At 35.6% G+C, this 26,327-nt stretch overlaps 1 protein-coding gene across 1 annotated transcript in view; it reads left to right on the top strand.

Moving 5' to 3' along the window:
- The window catches only part of IGF1 (insulin like growth factor 1), a 47,357-nt gene that overhangs the window by 782 nt on the left and 20,248 nt on the right, over positions 1-26,327 (top strand). Inside the window, exon 2 of the mRNA XM_009962820.2 lies at positions 3,851-4,007. Within this exon, the coding sequence (XP_009961122.1) occupies positions 3,851-4,007 (157 nt within the window). The remainder of the gene's footprint in view (positions 1-3,850; positions 4,008-26,327) is intronic.

Below are 26,327 nucleotides of genomic sequence, written 5' to 3'. Positions count from 1 at the left end.
ACTGCAGCAATTATCTGTCAGCATTGTAGCATTTACATGTTTTTTGCTTTCATAAATTAAAAGTAAATGTGAAGTTCAGTTTGTTTTCTACATTAGAAACCAGCTGCCACTCTTGCTGACCTTGCATATTTGTATAGCTTAAGCAATTGTACATAAAGAAAATGAAAATTCCCCTACATATTCATCTCCAAGTTTTCCCTTATAGGGAGGGCTGTTTCAGGAAAGTTTACATGTGAAGTTTTATGTTATGACCCTATAATTTCTACACATTAATATAAACTGCCTTTAAGTAAATTTGGCTTCAGTAGGTGCACTGACCTCTGTTTCTGTTAATTGGCCCTAGTTCAACTTTCCATTACCAGCAAATTTATATCCTTCCAGAACTTTTTTCTTTAATATTTTGCAAGGACTCTTATGCAGTTGACAGAATTCTCTTGTTTTCATTGTTTAGGGCCCAGTATTTTTTTTAGTGTGTCTTACACTTAAAACACACTTATCTCATTCCTCAATGTGATTCAAAAAAGCAGGTCTGTAATTGCACTGGATGAAACCATTCTCTTAATGTACAAATGGGCATCCCTTCCAATATACTTGAAAGATGAAGATTTTTTTTTTTTTTTTTTTAAGGTATTGATCAAGGCACTAAGAGACATAAAAGTAATGTGCTAGTTCCTCAGCTGGTGCATCCTGCCAAGCTTCCCTGGAATCAATGGACCATATTGATTTAGGTTAGGATGTAGCCCAGATTCCTTAATCAAAGTTAGAAGTATTTAAACCTCGATCCATCCTAGAGTATATATGCTTTAGTTATATAAAATTTACTAGTAAATACTGTTGTTACATACTAACTACATAATTCTACTATGACTTAGTAATCTGGTCCAACCTTTATGTAGCAAAATGTAATTTTGAATAAAACTCTTGATTTTTTTCTATAGCATATATTATCCATAAAAATGTTGCCCCTTTAAGATATTTAGATTTATTGTAGATGTTCTTATCTGTTATTAAAATGATAAAGCATGTGAAGAATTCTTATACACAACTTGTGCCAAATGATAGTTTGTTAGATGAAGATGACATATAGAAGAATTAAGAAGTAAAAGAGATGTAGAGTGTTCATATATGATGTTCCTCTGTGGTGCCAATCTTCTGGACTATTAAAAGAGGAATGCAGCAAAAGCTGGTTATTTTACTGAAAAAAAAGAGGAAATTCCAGCTGTGAAAATATGGTCAGTCATTCTATGTAACTAAAAGAAGTACTTAACCAGGCTCATCCTGAACCTGTATCCAATTTCCAAATGTAATTAGATGCCTCAGTAAACCCCACCCACATGCCAATGAGTTTTCTTTTAAACTCTCAACTTTCTAGTCAAATTAGGGATATTGCAATATGTCATCTGTTTGCAAAGGACCTGAAGAAATATTGGATTACAACTTTGTATTTTCTTAAGACTATTCCCCTCAGACATAAATGGGAACTTGATTTTATCACAAACACATCGAATCAACTAATGTTATGTTTAATTAAAATGATGAAATAAAGTTTTAAACTATGTTTTGGGATTAGTTTTGATGAAACAGCACTTAAATTAACAAATAATTGATTGAGCCCTAAAAACACATGAGTCTGTTTTCTTTTCCCAAAAGTTTTTACTCGTTTGAAAGTTCTTGACTGTTTTTAAATTTGGAGATAAAGTTAGAAATTCTCTGTGGTTTATACTGTGCAGCCTTTTGGCTTTCACTAAAGGAAAAACAGTAGATAATCTGTTTTGTTGTAGTTCTGTGCTGATATTTATCTGAAAATACAACCCAGCTGAAAAGTCTTGAAAAATACAATATTGTTAAATGTCTAAGATTTATGTTTATTTCTGGCCCAAATGTTATACAAGAACAAATTGTTAAATACATAATGTTCTTGTATTTTTAATGTCATTCAGCCTTCTGAGGTGGTGTGCTAAACAGCTTTCTGCTTTACATCCTCAGAACTGGGAACCATCTTAAACTGCAGGTGCATCACATTTATCTTAGAAATTCAAAAATATGGCAATGGAAAAAAGAAATTGATGTTGTTAAGATTTGGAATCATTACAGGAAATAATGCCTCATGTTATCATCATTCATTTATAATCTGATCTTCCTCCATCTACTATTGAAGACATGTCCATGCATTAAAGCTTGTTGGTTTTAGGATGGCAAAGTTGGCTAAAAACTCTTGTGCATGGGAAAATAATTATTCTTTCTTTTTTATGATATATCATGGGATTTAGATTTGTTCATTATTTTCACAGTGGAAATATCAGGAAAAAAAATGGGAATAAATTCTGACTTATTTATAGATTTGTTACTTATTCAGCTTTGACTTAAGCTGAAATAGGGGACTCATCCAGCAAGGTGTTAAGATCCCTTGCCAAGAAAAGAATTTTTAAAAATTATTGGCTAGAGAGGGCTCTATACCCCACTGGATCAGATCCCATATGAGGAGACAATAGATATTTTCATCGTTTTTTCAAAAGTTCAGGGAAAACATAAAATTAAATGGTCCCTGAAACCCTGAAAGAAACTTTAGGGAAGATTAATCATTTCACTCCAATTACTTTGCACTAGTCTGCTAATACAAAACTGGTTTAAGCCATTGTTAACTGTATGTGCAAGAAAGATTTGTAACTTCTTACCTGACTGCAATACTAATGTTAACCTTGCAACAGAATGAAATTAAATGCAGATATACACATTTCAAAAGTAGCATTTTTGGCAAGTGATGTAAATCAGTTCAGAATATGCAATAAACACATTCTTCACTGTCATACTACTAAATATAGCTTTTTCTAGTATTTTTAAAAAATAATGCTATCTTCTTTGACTTGTTGGGCAAGATCTTTGATTGATATAAATGGATATAAAGAGAAATGGATAAATGGAAAGGTGCAAATTTACACCCGTTGAGGATTGGCCTTTCTTCAGTCATAAATCCAGGAAAAAGATAGTTTGTAACCAAACGTAAATGAGAAAAGAATTACCACCTCTCTGTATATCTCATAGCTAAGATTGACCAAGAAGATATAATGGAGGTCAGTGAAAGTATAGCTGCTTCCGTCAAGTAAAAACACAAATCCCTAACACTCCCACTAGTGCTTTTAATTTCTTGAATGCTTCCAAATGTTAACTTGATAGTAACAGGGGGCTGTAAGAGTCACTGAATGTAGTCCCCTACTATGGAAGGTCCCACAACAACATTTCTGTAACTTTGGCAAGCTCTGCCTTGAAAGTTCTTTTGTTTCATCCTGGTATTTCACTTTTTAAGGTGGCTGGAGAACCATGGAGTACTGATTCTGAACCCATTTCCTACTGGGCCAAATTTCCTTCCCTACAGTATACAGCCATTTATTCTTTATTTTAAATAGCTCTTCTCTGTTATATGCCACCTCCAACTACCACAGTACATTGGCAGGCAACAGTCATATTCTCTCTTATCTTATCTGGTCTCAGACAAAAAAAAATAAGGTTGTCTTGTCTTCCTTACTCTTATTAGTCTGAGCTTCCCTTTGCCTGTCTACTGCACTCTTCCATATCCTCTTTTTGCAGGAGCAACCATAAATCATATTTACTACAAGGTTCTCTACATGTGGATGTGAACCAGGAATATTCACCAGAGGAAGTAATCAGTTTACAAAATACATGGACTAGAATATGTAGACAGTTGTAAAATCATAACAAGGCATTTCCTGATACTGTGTTTATTGTCTAACATATTACAGTACATATGCATTCTCAACTCACAAGGGTGCAGGAGTCATTTTCCTCAGGAATCCATTGGGAAATTTTGACACTGTTTTTGCTTCCTTGGCAGGTGAAGATGCACACTGTGTCCTACATTAATTTCTTCTACCTTGGCCTGTGTTTGCTTACCTTAACCAGTTCTGCTGCTGCTGGCCCAGAAACACTCTGTGGTGCTGAGCTGGTTGATGCTCTTCAGTTCGTGTGTGGAGACAGAGGCTTTTACTTCAGTAAGTCAACCCTTTCTTTCATTCAACTGCTAAACCTTTCCATGTAATCCACTGGAGTTTGCAACTGCCCTAAGCAATCTTAGAAATGATCAAACCAGGCTGCTGAATATGACCAGTATCCTGTATCTTGGAGATGCCAAAGTCTTCAGTGACCATGAACTCTCAGTAAAGAATAAAGCTGTGCTTGTGTTCAGCCTCTCTGAGTTTCTGACAAAATTTCCTTTTCAGATATATTATTGTTTTTAACCACTTTCCAGCTGCTCCTATTCCACCTGTTATATTACTGGTTTCTGCTGATCCGCCACTGAAGTTAAATAAGTGAAAGCACATACTAGACACAAGATATTCATGAGGCAAAACTGCATGTACCTTATATGTCAGACTACTCGTAAACAGTTTAAGTACACATTGTATCATATTAAAAACACACTAAGCTTCAACATCTGGTTTGAAAAAAAGAAAAGCTGGAAGGCAGCAAGCAGAAAGTTACCGCATCCAAGTATTCACATGCTTCATCAGTTAAACACAGGTGAAGGAAAATTCATGCATGGTGAGATAATAAAGATTAACACCAGTACAGACGACAGATAAATTATGTCTTCAAGAGTGTGGATATATTAGCACTCAAATAACTTTTTTGGAGAAAGACATAAACTTTGGAACTGAACATCACAATATTTTTCCTTTGCTGTGTTTTAGGTTGTGTAAAACTGGAGTGGTTATATAAGTAACTCTTTTATCTTAGTACCTTCTTACAAGTGCTGTCAAGATCAAGAAATATACAACTTGTAAATACTAGAAACCTATTTCTAATTCTCAGCTATTTGCTACTCAAATAACATAAAGCTAATAAAACTTTAAGCTAGGAATATATTAATTCTGAATTAATTCATTAATATATTTATTCAAAACATGCAAGAATTTGTGCTTTTAGAGCCTTCAAGCTAGTGTTTACTTTTAATAATAATATGTGCTTGTATAAAGTTCTTGTCTGAAGTTACATCTCCTTCAGGGCCTCAGTTACCTTTCTAAACAAGAATATAACTAAGAAAAGGAAATATAGGGTTGTTAGGCTACAAAGACAAGAAATTAACTGAAGGGGCTTTTTTCTATTTATTTTTATATTCTATATGAGGTCTAGTTTGATTTTTTTTTTCCTGTAATCCTCATTTTATTTTACTAATTCTTGCCTTCTAAGCTATCACTTTCATTTTTCTGACATTACCCACCCCATTCCTGGTGAAGCAAGTAAAGCAACTGAGTTATTGCTTTCAATATTTTTCTCCTTGCTTGCAGAAAAGAAATGAATTAGGGAAATCCAGGTTCTTGCACCTTTAATTTACAGAAAATCCTGATTTCAAGCTGTAGGCATTTTCATTATCTTCTTGGCACTTTCTTTTAGAGTTTGCCTTTGAAACTGGGAGCCTTAGTTTCATATATGCAAAGTAATTCACTAAAGAACCCTTCTTTTCTGTATTTAATACTTTAGTATCGTTCATGAGCATCTACTCTCAGGTGCTGTTTAACTCAATATTCTGGTGCTAAACACAATATTAAATATCCTGGAATCTCTCATGAAGGAATTTACATTTTTTTTACAACTCTTTATGTGTTCATAGGAACACCAAAATCTGTTACGTTTATCAACAGCTGAGTTACACTTAAGGGGCTATGCGTGTCCTACAAATACTTTCTCTTTATGGCTGGAAGGAATGTCAAGTCTTTCATCTCCCCCTCCTGTTTCTGCACCAGAAAACAACGAGACAGTGTATTGCATCCTTAGAAAAGCACAGCAAATTTTTTGCTGTGCATGTATCTTAGGCATTTTCCCAGTCATTCCTCTCCTGGCAAAATGTCTGCTGCTCATTCAGAGAACTATCCTACTTGCTTACCACAAGAGTGGCTGTTACTGCCAAGCAATCAGACTTACTGTTATTTGTAGTCTGTGCTCCTCAAGGTAAGAGGACATGTGAAACGCTAATCATCAGGCACAACTCTCTGTTTTCAATCTCAGCTATTCTAAGGTCGCATCATCTATTTCTACGTTCCCTAAACTAGATCATCCTTACTGTAAAATACCAGAATGGGTTTCTGAAGTTTTAAAGGAAATCTTTGTCATTGAAATCTTGAGTTTTATCTGCTGTCAGTAAAGACTTTCCCTCTAGTTTTCTTTGTTGCCTTCCTACATTCTGAGTTTTCATTTGAAATAATATAACTGCTGACACCATAAAGGTCTACCTTGTTTTGTATGACAGCTTATGGAGGGTTTTACTAATGAATGACCACCCTGTTTCAGGAAAGTCTTGAACTGTTGTATTCAACAGACTGCAACTGCAACATTCAACAGGAATTTTATGAAGTTGATATGTGGCCCCTGGACGCTAAGCAATATGTATCCTCTACCTGACTACTTCTGATTCATGAGGCAGCAATTTAATCTGTTTTACCCTTCTCCCTCTTATTTGTTAGTGTTTAGTCTAAAATACAGAACTATAGAAAAGTAAGTTCAGTAACACTGGTAAAACAACTTGAGGTGCTCATATTAAACATACTACAGAATGCAGCATATTATTGGAAGTTGAAAATGTTGCTCCATTACTTGGGACTTTTTAAGAGTGTCACATCATTTGCAGAAGCAAAAGTCCAATGAAGTTTTTCCCTTTATTTTAGAGAGGATGTCAATTTAAACCGTACTTTAAGCCTTCTGTTCTCATACCCTGGTTCCTTTATATAATCAGTGGTAAAGTTTGCTTTTAACTTGCACAGGAAATAGCTGTGAGGGAAGGTTTTTCTTCCATCGTTCTGTATTTCACTAGAGACTCCAAATATAAAGAATACCTTTTGGCTGAGGTGGAGCTCCTGGTTCAGATTCAAGGTCAAAACTTCTGACTATTCCTTGGGAGTTGTGGGTGGAAATAAAGATAGAAATAATTGAGTTACTTTCTGTTGAAACTCTGTACTCCACAGCCACAAGGCTGTATCTACAGCTAGGACTCGAAGAAAAAAAATTCCTTTATATAGCCTACTCTGCCCAAGTTCCTAGCTATAAAAGGAAATTCTTTACAGCTTCTGAAGAGATGCCCCATCTGCTTACCACACACAAAGAAAAGTATTGATTTTAAGAGGAAATCAAATGTGGTTTCTACCACATGAGGTAGACTGGCAAGGAACATTTCTGAAAGTTTTTTTAGGGGAGAACACTGCACAGATCCCAAAATAGAATATCTGTTTTTTTTCCTTGGTCACATTTAACCCCAGTGGGCACTGGTTACTTTTTGGACAGCTTTTTCTCTCCCATGATTCATGAGTGAATAACAGTTGGTTGCACCTTTTATCTAGCAATACCTCTCTAGAAGAACTTCTGCCACTCAAGTTCCTGTGTGCTAGCTTATGTTGAGAGAAGCCAACAGAGAGCCTGGACACAGCCACACAAGTGGCTACACTTAAACACAGCTCTTATCAATTACTGTTTCTCTAGTCTCAAAAACTCTGGATTCAATGGACATGAAGAAAAGTGGCATGGCTGCTATGTACATTTAAATTTTAGTGCCTAGAAAAGCCACTGCTATTACAAAACAATGCTGAGGGAAGAGAATGTTGGAAGAACTGAAATGACAAATTACAGGAAACTTAGAGGTGATAGCCCAGGAGGGGGAAAGTTTTGCTTGAAATAGTCTAGTCTTATGACAGGAATTTACTTTGTAGATCAAACAAAAACATATCTTTTTTTTCTTCATACAAGTTGAATTTGATGGCCAATTGTTCATGCTGTTTACTGAGGACCGTTAATGAGAAAGGAAAACACATGTAGTTTGCTCTAAGGAGCAAATGATATATTCATTTTTATTTAGTTTCTTCTCCTTTGAAAATAAACCTTTTCCTCTTCCAATAAATGGATAATCGTTTGGCTAACAATATACAAATGCCAATAAAGAAATAGCTTTCTTATTTCCTTAGACACTTCCGGTCATTCTAATTTCTAAAGCCCAAGTTAGATGGCAATATTTATCTGAAACCAATGGTAATCAGTTCCATGAATTAAAAACTCATCTTGCTTTCTGTAAGAAAACTGCTTTGGGCTTATGGTGAATCTTCTGAAGCATCACTTGCATAGAAAAGAAGGACCTGAATTTAGATACCTGACACAATGGAGTTCCTCTGATATTCTTCAGAGAATGGAGAATGATCTAGCACATAGTTCCATATGTGAAAGAGTAGATCCCATAAAAGACAGGCTTTTCCGTTCTCCAGATAAATGCTCGCTGTGACAACTGCTTTGTGGAGAATCCTTACAGATTTTTACTACATTTTTTTCCACTAAGACAATCAGAATTGTGTGTTGTCCTTGGAAATATCCCTAGCTGTGCACAACGTAAGACTATTGGTTTATAATCATCAGAAGATTCGGGATGAGACAGTAAACACAATTTTGGGTAACCAGAGTTGCCATCAGATCTCATTGCTTTGTAGATCTAAGGTATGTATGGAGGAATTGCTGCCTTACAAGGGAGGACATAAGGTGCACAGCAATAAGCAATAACGTTTTGCTGCTTCCATCCATTTCCCTCTAACAGCTTCTTGTTTACTTCAGGAAGTCTGCTTTTAAGACATTATTAAAGTTTCTAAGCCTGTCAAACCTATCAACATAATTACAATAGATCGCATGGCACTCAGTTCTTTAGCTACTCCATACCTGTAGGAGCTATGAGTCATTAGCTCCTCTCTGTATGCCTGACTGAAAAGAATGCTAATGTTACAAGCCCAGGAGAGGCATGCTGAAAAGCTGCTGTGGACACACACAGCCTGCAGTGTCAGTGACAGTCTTACAAATCTTTGCAAAGAAATGTTGGTCATCTTAGCTATGTTCACACAGCAAGATCTGAGAGTGTTTTTAAGTTCCTTGGTTTGGCTACATGCCCCATCCATGTCCAAATTCTGTATCCATGGAATATTTGAGTGTATTCCTCAGTCTTTATCCCCAAGTTCCTTACTTACAGGAAAGCTAGGGTGGAAAGGAGCTAAGATGTGCTTTAGCCAGGTCTGCAGGGTCAGTGCTCAGGGAACCAGGACTATAGGCACAATTATTGATATATTTTTTCTGTAAGAAAAAAGACAGCTCTGGTTTCTGGAATGGTATAGTCAAATAACTGATACATAAGTTTGATGTGTGCTCTGTTGTCCCTGGTAGCAATCATTGAGGAAGTTCTTTGAAATAAGCCAGTCTTTGAAAAAATTTTGTCCTTTTTTACCACGTTAAGAAAGGCTACAGAGTGTTCATAAACGCTAACCTTAGTTTAGTGAGGTTAATCTTCTTAAGTTACCTCTTTAATAACAGAGAGGGAGATGTTCTGCCTTCTTTCTCCATGGATCACACAGTGAGTCTAGGAGGATTTAGCTTCTAAAACACACTAAATTTAGACTCTGCAAACAGGTCTCCTCTACAGCTAGTTCTCAGGTCGCCAAGGATTTAATAATTTTTCAACCTTTTCATTAAATGGAACGTAGTAGTAATGATAATTTTAATGAGGTGACTGGAAGCAAACCATTGATCAAAATTTCAGCAAGAAACATCTCTGCAAAAAGAGTCTACTGCCAAAACCAAATAAGTACAGTTTCTCCAGAAGTTCAATTTATATGTGTCCTTATTAGCTGTTAGATGTTAGAGATGCTAATGCTTTTTATTATGTTTGCCTTTATCTACGCACTAGACCAAGTTTCAAATTTGGTCTCAAATATAAGCAAGCTGTTATCTGACATTTGATTCCCGAACTGCTATATGTGTATTTAATACATTGTTTAGTCTCATGTTGGATAAAGTCACTCAGAGAAGCACTTGGCAAGATCAGCATTAATTCTTGGCATAGCTGCCCCTCTTACTTTTCCATAGAATCTTAAATACCAAGAAAAACCCTTCACTGACTTCAATTATGGCATATGCTTTATGCAACTGGCCAAAACCTTTGCATATGGACTTCTTCATTTGTTCGAGTATTAATAATGCATTTGCAATATTTAATCAACAGCAGCAAGAGTTGCAAAGCAAATTATTCAGTTTAGCAGAATCACACGGTCTCTTAATTAAAACCCCTTGCATCAACTACCTGAGCATCTATTGCAATCTATAGAGTGATCATTCAAAGAAGGAAGTTAATTTCTCTAGAACTTATTCAGCACTTTAGCTCTTGTGCATGTTTCAAACCCTCTCACAGCACTGAAAATCAAATAGAGACTTGAAGGCATTTTCATTTCAAAGCTTTGCTAAACAAGGATGGATCTGAACTCGTTTATTAAATCATATTCAAATGTATATATTTCCCTATGATATAAGCGCAATTGTTCAAAAATATGACAACAAAATAAAAGAGGTAACCAAGAGTTAAGAAATTTCTCAGTCTAGAAATCAAGACAAAAGAAATACCTCAAATGTATATATATTGAAGAATTTATGCTAAATTTATCTGTTAATAACCACAGAAACATCCATGTCAAAAGGAAGAAAAAGCCATTAATTTATCCTTTCTTTGAGGTGCACTTAATGCTAAATCAATACCCAAGTACTAGGTCTAATTGTTAAGTAATGACAGGCATATTTCATGTTTGCATCAGTGAATGAAGTTTTGAAGACAAGAATTTTAACACATCCATAACTTTGGAGGGGCATACTGTATACTGGCCAGTGGGTCACTCCAATTTATAGACAATTTTGCATTGTTACTGTAAGAAAATGTTTTTTAAAAAATGAATCTATTTAGATACTGAATGCCTATTTCAACCAGAAAGCTCTACCTTAGGCACCGATTAACACATAACTTTTAAAATAATAGGATTAATTGCTTTTCTTATGATATCAAAGCAAGAAAAGTCAAATGCTATATTCTCTTCAGATTAATTTAAGTATTAAACAAATTACATAGGTGAGCTTATCTGGTCAATTTTATCTGAGCAACTTTTAGGTTAAATTTCTGATTGCCACTCCAAAGTCAATTCCAGGTAAATTGGTTTGGAACTTCTTAGAAAGCTGCTTTGAATTCCTCAGTAAACTTAAAATCCTATAAAATCAGACACAAATCAGATACTTGCTGTATTTTCCGAATTAATTCCATGTACAGTCAAATTTAATATGCTTTCAATGTTCTTGCTCTTACAAGACAGAGCAGAATCTCTTTGCGTACCTCACGTTAAATCCTTTGCTAGTGAAAACTGAAATAGCTTCCTTTTATCAAATAAACAATTTAGGGCTCACCTCTCTATTTTTTTTCTTTTTTTCTTCTGAGTCCGCAGCGTATTTATATATTTCCCATCTTACTTTTGAAATTCAGTTGTGATCCCAGTTTTCCCATTAATGTCATAACTGTTTTAGAGTAAGAGAATGCTTCCAGACAGCAGACCCTTCTGCTTCCTTAGGTGCCCATAAAAGTGTGGAATTAGGGAAAGAGTGTCCTGCTAAAGCAATTCTATTAGGAAATTATGGCTCATGCCCAAGTGTGAAATTATATGATTTTTTTTTGATACAGAACTATTTGTTTATATTGTTTGTGTATTTGTATGTTGGGCAGAAATTTGCACAAGGCTGAGTAAGCAGAAAAAAGCAGGGATTGGCTCAGACCATGCTGACTGAATCCAGCTTAGTGAACAAAACTGTTTTCTTTCTGAAAATAAATATTCTAGCAATAATTATTAACTATTTTTATCTCCAAACAAATAAGCACTTAAGAAACACCCCCAGCTCCTAAAGAAACTTCTAAGGAAAGTAATACTACTGAAAATTGGGTTTACTTCAAATTAATGAATTACTGTTAATTAACAGCCGTGCCCTACTAAGGCAATGGATAAAAGCTTAAATTACACGCATAAACTCTGTATTTCACAAGAAGTCTGTATTCTGAAGAATATTTACAGAGGTATGACTTAGGCAAAGGTAGAAAAAGTATGTTTTGTGGAAAACATAGTGGAGAAGATGTTATGGTTGTGGATCTGAAAAGATGAGTACATTCCTAATTATCTTTGATGGCTGTGTGGTACTATGTATAATAAATCTAATTTACAACAGAGGGATTTTTTTCAGACTTGCATTAACTATACTGAAGGTTTCTTTTAACTCAGCTCTATCCAAATGATTGAGTAAGAGCTTTTATTATTATAATTTTTTACAACTTTTTATAAGTCTTCATTGATTAGGTTACATGAAAGCTAATAGGACATCTATTTGAGGTTAACGTAACAGGTTTAAGTTGAATATGTCTCATACCTTGAAACTTCTGTAGACAAATAAGATGTAATAATATGTTTCTACATCCCCCGAATTCCTGAATTACTAGTCAACAGGTCTTCCATGAAAAAAACTTACTTTTTCCTACGTATTTCAAGTTTTATGTTTCTTTCCATTAAAGTTTCCAGCCTTTCACAGACATATTTAGTTTGGCAGGAAGAATCTGGTGACTCATAGACTGAAGAGATTTGAGAGCAAGCTACTGAAAATATATCTAATTTCTTCTTGTGTAATTTGGGAGCAAGCTACTGATAGTATGTCTAATTTTCCTATTTTAATCAGATATATTATTGGCAAATACATGTCCTGAATAACAGCCATGTTTATTCCTGAAATATATAGCTAAGATTAAATGCAAAACCACCATATATACTTGCTTTTAGAACACTACTGTTTTTTCTAATTGTTTCTGTCATTTTACTCTAAATCACTAGGCATTGAATGAAAACACAGGTACTACTGAAATAATTTGCATTATGACCTTATTTGTATTTTGGAGTCCAGTAATATCAAAGTATTCCTTACTGATGTTTTTTGGTGGGTTTTTTCTTTCTTCTTTTTTTTTTTTTTTTTTTTTTTTCCAAGGGGGGATAGAGGCATAGAAAGAATAGGTGATGTTATTACACCTCCATGATTCATACAGATGGGTTAGGAAAGATCTCACCTTTATTTTATGTTGTTGACTATATTCTTCCTTTCACCTCTTTTCTGACCAAAGACTTTTAAATTCAGTTCTTTCTAACCAGACAATCTGTGACAAACATAATTTTAATTTATCCACATTCAGACTGAACTTTCTGAATGTTAAAGACTAAACAGAGCTTGATCCAACATACACAAGCAGATGCTGGTTCAGATTCGTTCCATCTGCTTTTGGGCACTTAAATAAGGTATCGGAGTTAGGACCCTACTCAAGCTCATTCTACAGTCAGTCAGAGGAGTAAGAAACTTTCAGAGTTCTCATTAAATTCTGAATATCCTGTAGGACATCCTTTTCCTTCTCCACTAAATTAACCAAGGAAGCTATGGCAATAAGTCAGTTGAGTAGGGATCCTCCATTAGGAGCCTACATTTTGGTGGGATGAATCCATTTAAAACCACACAGCAAACTTCAATGTGGAGGTAAGGATGCACTCATATGGACCACATTTCAGATCAAAGCAAATCCAAGCTTATTTTAGCTCCCATGGTATCATACAGTTAAGCAAAGACCCAGAATGTGCCTTATGCAGGTAACACCAGTTAGTTACTCCTTTGGCCTTTAAGAACTCCCGGACCTTACTCTGACTCAGTGTGAATTCTGCTGGAGAAAGCACTCCACTCTGAGACAGTAAAAGTAGAAGGGAAAAGCTTATCTATGTTTTCTTTCTTGATAAAATAGATAGAATATACTCTTACATGACATAATAAGTAACACTTCTTGTTTTGTTCCTGCATAATGAGACAAGGTACACTTATCCGTGCATAAACAATGAAGCAATTTTTTACGCTGCTGTTCACACAGATTCATTTCTATTCCTATGAATATACATGGCCCAGCAGGTTTTTTAAGAAATTGAGACAATGACAATATTTAAAACCAAGAGTGACATCTAAATATCAGATGTCGCTAAAGAAGCCTTTTCTCTGTTAGAATGCTGGGCCATAAAGCATCATCATGGAGAAAGGAGACAGAATGATACTCAAGTACAATTTTGAGATAGTCAGGCAATTTGAAGATTTAAAAATTAGATACTGCTGATCTAATTAGCTCATGTATAAAGCAATAATATGCCTGAAATAAGACAGAACCCTGCCTGAGGTTGTTAGCCTTCAATGAGCTGAACCAACGACAAAGTCCCTCTACCCTCCTCACTTCAGTTCCTCCCTTCATCCAAGGCAATACAGAAACGGTACAAAAACACTTCAAAGGTAACCACATTCCATGATCTTCTCTAAAGTGATTCCTTTGCAGGGAATAGTAATTGTAATAGCTAAAATTTCCAAACCAGCTACGGGGTGTAAGAACTGTACTTTAGGTTGTTAAGATCTTGATAAAACTTTTTCAGTAACTGTGTTGTTTTGAATAAGAGCACAACACTAAAAAACAGGAAGGATTATTTATATTTGCTATGAATTAACATGTATATCATTTAGCTTATTTCAGGCTACTCTTAATATTACTCATTGTACCATTCCTAGTTGGTCTGACTTGACGGAATAAATTAAGGTAGTATTTCCACAACACTCTCTCACTTCACAGTTATATATTGACCACTGCATTTAAAAATCATGAAGGGTGATCTTGTTTGAGATGCTCACATGAATGATTTTCATAGAATTGCAGAGCGCCAGTTATTTCAGGAATTAGAGATAGTAGATTTAATATAACTATCCCAACATACAATCATTTCAAAAACTGGGATGGTCAAGATAAGATGGTCATTCAAAAAATAGTAAGAAGATTTGTTTACAGAATTTGTGCCTTACCTTTCTTTTTGCGCACTCAACGGAATGAAATTTTACAACTGCAGCTCTAATGGTTTTAAGTCAAATACTATAATTTCTGTTACATAGTCATCTAATTTTAGTTTTTGAAAGCAGTAGGAGTTGATGCAATAAAAGGCAACTATTGCCTGCTATCACTAAGATGAAGACTAACAAAATGATTAGAATTCATAAGCGGCGATATTCTGTCTGCTGCTCTTTACAAATAGAAATTTATACTCTGATATGAAACAGAACGAAGCTCAGATCTGTGACAAAAGAGTAAAATTTCTTTAATAAATAAGGCTTGAACTCCCATCAAGTACCAAATAACCTGCAACAGATTTTGAATGCAAAATTATCTTTGAATTAAATAACAGGTGGGAATAACCTTGTTGGGTTTTTTAGGATATAATATGAAAAAAGTGCTTATCTACACTTTCATATGGCAGAGAAAAGAGAGACATTGTCAAGGAAAAGCTGATATGTAGTACGATGAAGGAGAGACAAAGATATACCAAAGAAGGGGAAAATAGTGATGTTAATAATCCAGACTGGCCCTGTCCAAGAGTTTCTTCACTTCATAATCCACAGTCATGAGTCCATGGATACTTACTCAAGATTATCTCTTAACTTCAATTGGCTTTGGCTCAGTGTAATGAGAATATTGTGAGTTAATCTGAGGAATTCTCTATGTTCACTAAAGAAAACATTGATCATTTATTTTCCTAGGTCTTTTGGCCATAGGTATCACTGCAACACAAGTATTTTCCCTTGACTGGATTCCTGCTGGTTTCTAACTAGTCATCCGTTTTTCCTAAGAACTACCAGCTGAATTTCTGATATTTTTCCTTCTGTATTACAAATCTAGCAAATAGAGGCTCTTTTGAGCAATCAATAAATACTACTTGTGCCTGATTTGAAAAAGGTACATGCACATCAAAAAAATCCTCATTTTTAACATTGATTCAAACCAACCTGAAAGGTTTGTAGTGTAATTTTAAAGTTCATCTACAATCCATGGTACAAACTATTAAAAATTATCAGTTCTTTGTACGTAAGTGTTTGCTGAAGTACCTAAATTGCTCTTGATTTTGTGGCAGGTAGATAGCTACATCTACAAGATTGAACAATAACCTTTTATAAGGATTAATCTATTTTCAAAAATTAGTATGAATCTCATGAAAAGTCAGTGAGACCTTGGAAACTCTTAAAGGCATATAATGCAGATTGTCAATGGTTTTTAGTCACTGAAGAAGCAAATGGATATTCAAGAGATTTTTAAAAAGCTGTCATATATCTGATTTCCACTGAAATCAATGATACGTGGTCCTACTCAGTTTTTTTAAAAAAATCTTTCTAGGTATATGCATGTGTTTTTAGTTGCCTCAGTAGCTTTGGAAATACGAGTCAGGGTCCTTAACTCCTTATCTAAATCTTGCTTATGGATGTTACTGAACACTTGTGAAAAAGCTATCACTATTAAAAGCTCCTTATAATAAGAATTGGCATAATGACTTGGCTTCCTCTCTGACGTTAAACATACTAATATGCTTAGTATTAAATCTTCTTATTTCTAGCATAAATATGTGAGGCATCAAATGAAAGCTAATAATTTCCCAAGTGAGCTAAAAATAATGAAGGTTGAATTTTAATAAATATTCTAAGATGCATTCTGGAACAGTCAGTGGTTAACAAGTACTGTAAATGCTACCTTTCTACCAACTTCATTTGCAAGGTGCCAAAGCCTACACACGGACCACTAACTATACAGGATAAAGTTTGAACATAAGAAAAACTACAATCACTGTAAGAAGTTAGAGACAACACATGTTATTGTTTCCTCTGTCTTCTGACCAGAAAAAAAATAATTAAAAACCTCTCAAACTTCTTTAGGATGTCTTATTTTGGAGTTTCATGTACTTGAGACTTAGACCTTTTATCCACTGCAATGAGACCATCTGACAGCACCTAAATTTTCTACAATAATTCTAAATTTATTATAATATAAGGAGTAAGAAAATCTGCAGGTTTTATTAAAAAGTATTAGTTTCTGTAATGACAAATAATGCAGGAATGTGTGTATTAAGCATATTTTTTAAATGTGCTGCAACTCAAACAGAAGAGCTTAATGAAAGAACTAGTGACTTAATTTGTGATCTTAAGAATCCCTTAAAATCAAGAAATATTAGCCTTAATTTTGGTCACAGTCAAATCGCTTTTACATTATGATACAGTCCATCACTAAATGACTACAGTATTTAACAAAAAATTGTATCCATAGTTATGTAGGGTACACACTTCTTGGGAGAAGGAAACAATTATTCAAAAAATTGTTTATTCTGTCTTCATTATGTAATGTGTAGTCTCATGCCCTATTGACTTCCAAATCCAAACACTGCAGACAGTAAGAATTAATATTTTCCTCATAAACTCCTCTAGAGTGTTCATCATAGAAGTATTTGATTGCAGCACTCAAACAAATACATTATACCTTATAATTTCCCAGGGAATCATCTGTTCCTCTGAGCATTGGTAAGATTTTTTGCCCTAGTATTTGCATATCCAACTGGAGATGGCAAGGATTTCTTTGCAAAGTGGTTTTAATATTTCTGCTAGTGCTTCGTATGTTCAAAACAGAATATAAATGTCAGTGTATTTAACCTAGAGATATAGTAACATATTACCTTTCCTTTAATATAGGAGAAGCTGAAACAAAAGGCAAAAGCAGATTTTTAAGCATGCAGCTGCAAGTGTGCTGCTTGCTCAAAAGCAGCTTCAGCATACATACCTGAGCTATCAAAGCACTTTTGCTAAGGGGGCTGGAAACAAAAGCAATGTAATTTTCCTCTCTTTTTGTTCAAACCTAAGCACCTTTCCAAAGAATCATTAGCCTCTTTTTGCTTTCATTGGAGTGACAGAAATTACCTCATCCTTGCAAACTGCAGAAATTCCAGAGCAGCTGCTCTGCAGGGCAGCAGCAAAGCACTGACCAGGAATAGTGCTTGTTGCCAAGTGGCTGGTGATAAGTAGAATTCAGTGCAGAATCACTTAAAATTTTAAATAATTAAAAAGTATGGGTGAACGATCTAATTTTAGATGAAAAGGTTAAAAACAATTAAGAAATAACATAAAAACATTTATTTTACTTTTCAGCTAATGAAGGAGTTCACAAAAGGTGGTACAGAAAAGCCCTATATCTGTTCACGTAAAGTTCATTAAGTACCGTAGCTCCGTAAACACCTCTCAGAGTTGCATGCTAAACTTTCAGCTGGAATAAGTAATTTCCTATCTTCAGTAATGATGACATAAATTAGGCTTATCCCTTCATGGGATGTTGAAACTACCAACTGGATGAGAATTCATTCAAGTATTTTTATAATGTGAGTGTTAGCAGAGACCACTAGTGCATTTCTCAACAGTCACTACAAAAACATAATGTGTTATATATCCTCATGCCATGTTGAAAGCAGAGTCATAATGCTGTTTTAAAGTACTGAGTTGAATTCCATTTAGACACATTTAAACTACAGTACTTTAGCGGATGGCTGCTTGATTTCAGTGCAGCCAGTGAGAAAGCAAGCAATCCAATGACTCCAAGTTCACTGAGATTGCTGGAAAATAAAAACAAGGATTTGGAAGGCCAGTGCTTCAACACATAAAGAAATATACTGAATACTTCAAAAGTTATAAAATTCTTAGAACTGTTGGACAGGCTTCTGTGTGTGGACTTTCCTGTCCAAGTGGCATTGCTAAATACCATGGCACCAATCAGAGGGCTGACATCATGTTGTTGTGTAACTCATAACCATAGCAATGTCACTTTTAAAAATGCATTATATGTGCATTCAGTGGCTTAAAATCTCAACTGTGTCAGATATTAAATAAAGTAGAATTCGGGAGTTTTATTTTGAAATTTGAGCTCTTTATATTTTCTTTTATAAGGGGAAAAGAAAATGTAAAGCTTGTTAAGTCAATGTTAGCAGTGGAAGCTTGGATTCAGACAACAGACACAGTAAGAACAGGTTTCATCACTGATATAACTCACAGTGTTATAGTCTGTTAAGAGAGCTAATCCTGATCATTTTAATGGATGACAATAAACTTGAGCTTCTACATTACAAATGGGCCATGATGCACTTAAACGTATGCAGTCAATAAACAGCAGAGTACTCCCAAATTTCTGAGTAAATGGTCTGTCAGTCCAAGTTAGATGAGTATAGATTAGGCCTGACAACGGTAAGCAATGGAGAGCAGCACGTAACAGAAACTGGAAATGTAATCCTCCTCTCCGTTTCTTCTAGCCTAAGCACCCTTCCGAAGAACCACTAGCCTCTTTCTGCTCTCACTGGACTGACAGCAATTGCCTCATCCTTGCAAGCTGTGGAAATTCCAGAGCAGCTGCTCTGCAGGGCAGCAGCAAAGCACTGACCAGGAAGAGTGCTTGTTGCCAAGTGGCTGGTGATAAATAGAATTCAGTATTGCCAGGTACTAGTAAAGGGAATGGCACGTACCCCTTGCCTCAAGTGACATGCTGTAGGGAGCATCTGGTGTTATCTGTTACCTGCCCTTTTAGAATATCAGTATTTGGAGCTGTAAACCAGAGTCACTATGTTGGACTCATTGTCCCTTTACGTGATCACAGTCATCAGCAGTGGTGTAATGTAGTCATTGCCCTCCAAGGAGACCACTAACACTGTCTTTATGATGCATAAAAACATGAAAAAAAGGCTTACTATACCCCATAGCCTGCATACTATTCAATGCATTTTGAGGCTGTGCTTTCACAAGGGATGATATGCTTCATACAACATCATCCCCTAGGGTAGTCTGAATTACAGCTTCTTTGGCAAAGATAAAAGGACCTGAATTTCCCTGGTAACAAATAACAAGACCATCATCTGGTCTTTCAACACTTGGCAATTTTAACTGCTACTTAAAGTGCGCAATAATTCTGGACACAAATTACTTCCAGCACCAAACCCGCAGTCACTTGATTTCTTGATATGCTGCATAAGATGATCTTATTGATAATCAGTTTCTCAGCAGTACAGAAAACTTATTTGTAAAATTTTCACCCATAAAAAGAAATGGTGAGGTGTTGAAATATATGAGTCCAGCAGTACACAATTATGGCTAACACAGTCCCTTTCTGTGCAGTCCATGAATCCAGAAATTAGACCTCCAAATACGAGAAGCTTAATTGGTGTAAACTCTGTCACCTTCAATATTTCAAAGGACAGACCAAGTGCTTTTGTAGATAGGCAATGGATAAAGAAAATAAAGATAATGGATAAAGCTGGGAGGGCCATGACTATTTCTAGCTTTGGGACTAACTAGATTACATAACCTTGAACAAATCCATTTTATCTGTATTTGTCTTACTTTCACCATATGTGAAAATGAGGCAATGATATTTATTCACCTTTAAAATGTTTTTGAAATCCCTCAATTCAGGTAACCATTCAGATCTATCCAAAAACTATTTTTTAGAAGCTCACCCATATATAACTCAGGCACTGGAAGGGTTAAAGTTTTAAGTAAAATGCCACATTCCAGTAAGGATGATAAGTTATAGGTAATAGTCTATCTGACTTAGGAAGACAGTTCAGTAAATACAACAGAAGTAGATCTGTTTACATAAGGGATAACAATTGGCTACTACTTCCAAACTAGAAGTTAATGTATGCCACATTACTGCAGAGAATCCCTCAAACTGTTTTTAGACAATACAGTAACAGTTACATAAAACTTAATGGTAAGTTAAGTAGATCACCCCAGCAGGCCCTCTGCTTACTGCAAGTATATGGCACAGAGTTCATAGGTTACTTGAGACCCATTCTCCCCGCCAAACGAGTCAAACAATAACACTTCTAGGCGCTGAAACACTTTTCCTTGGATTTCAGCAGAAGCAGATGTGGGGCTGCTACACACTGAACAAAAAGAGTATTTTGAAAAGAGAGTGGCAGCAAAAACGTAAGCTCAGCTTGCACTTTATCTGTAATTGTCCTTGCCTTTCACCTTGACACTAGCTCTCTAACATCACCCTTTTCATCTGAAGACCAGTGCAAAATTTCTCCGTGTGCACCTCAGACTCCTCTGCTAAACAAACTGGCGCAGTGTTTTAATCTTCATTTTACTTTGGGGTGTAAGTTCTGAGTCATCATCATTTAATTTTCTCCAAGCCTCCAGCTCGTGTTTTCTGTTTTTCTTCCTGGATGTGTCATAACAACTGAATTGTACCACCCCAGTAAAATGGTGAAGCCTAGCAGACATCTGCCAGCAATAAAATAACGTGCTCTTACTCTAATTCCCCACACATTCCACTTCTCACACCGCTTTCCTTGCATCCTCTCAATAAAGTGGTAGAGCCTACTAAGCAATTTCTTTTAATTCTCCACAGCATTCTGCCAATGTTAACACGGAGATGAAGCAATAAATCAAAAGAGTCACCTCGGAGAACAGCACACTTGCCTTGCATGCTCTTTTCCTAGCCCTGTTTCTATCAATATTCCCATGAGGTTAACTTTCCTGAAGTCAGTGACTTCCCCGTAGGTAGGATATCTGTCAGTTCTGGGTCAATACTGCGTTAATGAACTGTGAAGGTATTATTTTTCAGAACTGCTAAGTAATTTTGATTTGGGAAAATCAGTTGAGAAAAGTCTTACTCTTTCAAATTCCATAGAAACTGCGTTCAAAAGTTTCCAGTATTCTTAAGGCAGGAAAAATAATAAAAAAAAAAATAATCCCTTAGTCTGAGCTTTCAGATATCCATCATTAATTTAAAGGAATCAATATTCTAGTATATTTCCTTTAAAAACAGTCATTATACATCAGAATTACCTGCAGAAGAAAAGAAGGTGAGAATTAGCAGTAAGAGAAAAGTGTTATAAGCAAAGCAGAAAAGTTTCATCTGCAAAGAGGTAAAAATGATGAATCAAAAGAAAACACAATTTTAGATGGCGGAGCCTTTAAAGGTTACTAATAAAGTTCTGTATTTGGCAGCTACCTTACCTGAACTAGGACTTTGATTCCTTTGAGGGTGAATCATGTTTGAACCAGGTTTCAAGGACAGTTCTTCTCTCAGAAATGCACAGCACATGCAGCTGTGTCCAATTTTTCTTACCAGATCTGGGTTGGGCAGCGACTGCACTGTGTACTAGCACTTGCATGTCAGTGGGTAGCTACAGAAATCTCAATCCTGCAGTCCTGGTTAGCACAGATTGTGAAGCATCTCTGTAGAAATACCTGCACTAGATCACCTAACCACAAAGAAGACACATCTCATTTGACTTCAATCTCAGTAGAGTGCAAGAAAAAAAAATGTTTTTAAGAGAAACCTCTCCGCAACATTCCGAGGGGGAAATGTCTATATGAGACAGCAGGCTCGGTTATGGTGGCATTAACAAACGGTAGCAGCCATTCTAAAGAGCAGGAGAGTTGCCAGATGACAACTCCTTGAAATTATGAAGGGGGGGGTGAGGGGGGGGGGGTGGGTGGTATAAAGAGGAGAACACTTATGTCAGACCAACTATACAGAGAACTGAACTGGTAAATACTTATACTGGACTGCTAAATACCTATATCTACCTTTACTGATAAATACCTCAGAACCTTTGACATTTGCAATTTTCAGGTGCATTACCACATGTAGGACACAATTACACATATCTCAACCAAAGTAATTTCCTTTTTGTCTCTTCTCCAAATTCCACCTTCCATCACAGAAGCACAAGCATTATTCAATAAAACAGCCATATACTTCAGAGAAGAGGACTTATGTTTTATTAGGGGCAAAACCATGCGGCTTCTAACCTTATTGTCAGAAATGACTCAATGGGTTTAGCTGCACCTTTCTGTCTCCCATTCCTTTACAATAAGAAAACAGAAATACTCAGAAATTTATCAAACATGCACAATGCAAAAACCTGAAAACCAGTCAGTTAAGGTTTGGCTAAATTGTAACAACATTAACGCAGATGTTAATATTAAAAGTATCAGGCAATCTGAAGTTCAGGTGTTGTTGCCTGCTCCAAATATTAGTGTCAGTGGTAATATTATGGTGCCAAACAATCATAATTTATATGTATGATTACCAAACTGTGTTCTGCTGCTCAGTTGATCATAATGTTATGGGATATTTAGCTTGCTTTTGCAGAAGTATTTAATTTTTAAACACGTATATGCACTTTGTGCAATAAGATAGAATTAATTGTTCTTTAGGGACTGGGCTGCCCCTCACTGATTCCAGCTTGAGCTATACCAGATGCCATATAGCCCATCCAGAAGAGATAACTCTTAATCTTTCTTCTACATCCACTAAATACGACTTTATATAATTACACCAGAGCACTGAGACAATAATGAATGAATGGTCCATGAAGAACTCTGGAGAGGTTTCAGCAATTTCTGTAAGGAAATGAGTCAAAATGAATCCTAGCAAGATATAGGACATGGTGTAATAATGACTGTTTTTTTCTGAATAAAAAGAAAGAACAAGTGTCCTATCACTGATACTTTGTCTGGAGCCAGTATCATGTCTAATGTGAAAATTTTCAATGTGAAACGATAAATTAAGAACGCATGTTCTATTAGGAAACAAATATAGTACTCAATAATTACTACCAGCTTCAATGCTAAAATGTTAACAATATGTTTGAATTTTTAAAGACTGCATTTCTTAGCAATTTTACAGCATATCACTTTGAAAGACCTTGTAGATACTTGCCAGATGTGATAAAGTGGTAGAAGTACACTACAGCAGCAAGCTTATTTATCCTCAGATCACCCCACTCTTTTTCTCTCAAACCAGAGAAATGATTTCTGAATTTCCTAATGATCTTGCAAGGTAAACATTGAAATTTAGTACAGCTAGAAATTACTATATTAAAAGGAGTATTATATTCTTTAATTCTAGTGCTAAGAACATAAACCTTTCCTAAGTCCTATTTATCAGTACAATGACGTCATCCTGGAGTAGGGGAAAGGATAATCTTCCATGTTGCTGCATTATAGAACGACAAGGAGTTCTGATAAATATATTTCTCATCATGCATATAAGTTTAATTACAACCAATACTAAACAGTGTTTTACATAGGATGGCACTTGTGGATTTAAAAGTCATATGTTGTTTTCTACATTTCTAGTATCTTTTCTCCCTATAATGCAGCAACATGTTCCAAGTATTTTTCAATGCTTCCTCTCTGTTCTTTGCCTTCACTCTTCCAGCTGTCACTCCATTGACATTTCCCAAGCATGAAGCTGACAAAGAGCCAGGTAGGGCTTAGGTGCTTAAGCTGTGGAGATCAGTAGCAATATTTTAAAATATCAACATAACTCAGTGTTTTGGTAACAATTTCTGATATTGTTACTCGAATGGACAACACTGTTTACTACACAACCCCTCACAATGCATATAGTTATTTTAGAAAATTACAAGGTTATTAAACTACATCACACAGCTGTTTCTTCTGTAAGTGTCTTGGTTTTCTACTGTAATTCTTCATTTAAACTATAAATGAAGAAAGCCTACCCTGATTAATACTAAGAAATTTCTGTATAGACAATTAAGAAAACTATTAGTAATGCAGAAAGGAGGCCAAAGGACAGAGTACAGGACAGATATTTGAGCGGTGTTTTACTTCTTGGTTTGCACATCTTCTCTACGTATTTATTTTTCAAATTCCAGAACTGTATTTACAGGTCAAATTATCTGAAATTCTGGTCTAAAAAAGGCCAAGAGGAGTTATCACATGGTGGTGCCTTCCTCCAGCAGTTAAGCTTTCTTCTCACTTCCTAGTTCTTGTCTGTTTTATGAGCCACTGTAGTCCAAGATCCAAATACTGACAGGAGAAACTACTGCAACGTGCAGCACTAGAATAAGCATTTTCTTCAACCTGTAAAAATACAGGTCTCACTACTGAAATTAAAGTTACTCAGTCACTCCAACAGCAGAAAGACAAGTTGGCATGATTTTCAATAGCCTCCAAAAATCTTACCTAGAGACCATAATTTTAGGAAACATTCGAGGTAAGATTTCCAGTTTGCCAGGTGGCTTGGTTATGGCATTTACCATTCTCATGTGTACCTATAAATTGGACAAAGAGCGAGTATTAACTTCTCTTTGTTCAAAAATAGTTCCATAATGTTTCCGTTCTTCCCATGTTACGTGGTAAGAAGGAAGGGAAGTTATCACAGGCCACTCTGCTACTGCTTGTGACGTGACAGCATCACAATACGCACGAGCAGTTCCTGTGAAGGGAAGACACGATGAGCCTGTTACGTCCTGTAGTGCAGGCAAACCCTTACACTCAGTGTGTTTCCACTGCTCCGAGTTGTAGGTGCTGCCACGCTGCTAACCAAGAGTGAAGGAGCCCTCTAGTGTAAAAAAGAAACTGAACCTAACCACTCATGTTTTGCACACAAATACCGCAGCAAAACAGTGACTGCTATGCCACTGTCAGTCTCCAGCAACACACACTGGGCAGAGGATGCAACAGTTGTAAAAACTCCCGGATCTCAACACTGAAGTAAAAAAGGCATATATACTTGCAGCTAGTCTTAATGGCTGTTATAGATACTGTGATTTCAGCGGTAATGTGTGATCCTCCTTAAAACCAGTCTTAACTGAAAAAGGAATTAGAAAACTTGAGAATGATGCAGAAATAAACTGCAGTCCCTATCAGAGAAATATTTCATTTAAATTTTTCAGTAGACCTTGACCTTAAGAACAATTGATTAACAAAATTTAAAGCACAGAAAGTCTTTTGTAAACCTTATGTTCTATGGTAAATTTTATATATTATGTGCCGATCACTCAAATCTTCTAGAGGCATAACCAGTTTGCTCTATAACATAAATAACATCAAGGAAATTCCAGTTCTTAGATCTATTTGCTAGTGAAACAACTTCATCGCAACTCAATCTTCTCTCATATGATAGAGAAAACAATTCTGTATGCTTCACTACAGCATGTAATTCATGTAATATTTACATAATATATAGAGTTGAAAATACGAGAAGCCACTGGAGAAGCAACACATCTCCATGGTACCTGCAGTATTCTATGAAGATACTGCAGAGTAGTTGTTGGCAAAAGATGACAGTTGTGCAAGTAGAGAGAGAAAGACACATAAAGAGAGAGATTTAGTCCCACACAAATCCATAATATGCAGCTAGTTCCTGCATCAAAACTTTTGGTTTATTCTTTGTATCACTAAGATTAGAAAAAAAATAGCAAGGATGATGCTTATGTTGATTGCGTTTTGTTGTCACAAATTCTAAATGAGATACATATTGAATTTATCTGGTTTAAAACGAGTATTGTTCTGAAGTGGTATAGAGAAAACAATACGTAGTAGTTTATTTTTGTGGTTTTAATCTGTAGAGTGATCACAGTTGATTGCATAGCAGTTTTATGATGCTGGATGCAAAGTCAAAACAATTCTTAAGTTTAAATTGATAACAACATATTTAATGCCCTGCTGTTTAACTGCTAGAGGGATAAACAAAGAATACCTAGAATGCTGGAATGACTTTAAGAAATTCATTAGAAAAGTTACTAAGTGATATTAGAAGAAGACAA

The sequence above is a fragment of the Tyto alba genome, unplaced genomic scaffold, assembly GCF_018691265.1.
Source record: "Tyto alba isolate M040663 unplaced genomic scaffold, T.alba_DEE_v4.0 Super-Scaffold_21, whole genome shotgun sequence".
NCBI lineage: Eukaryota > Metazoa > Chordata > Aves > Strigiformes > Tytonidae > Tyto > Tyto alba.
Note: the sequence above shows the minus strand (reverse complement) of the source record. Positions and strands in the feature narration are given on the sequence as shown.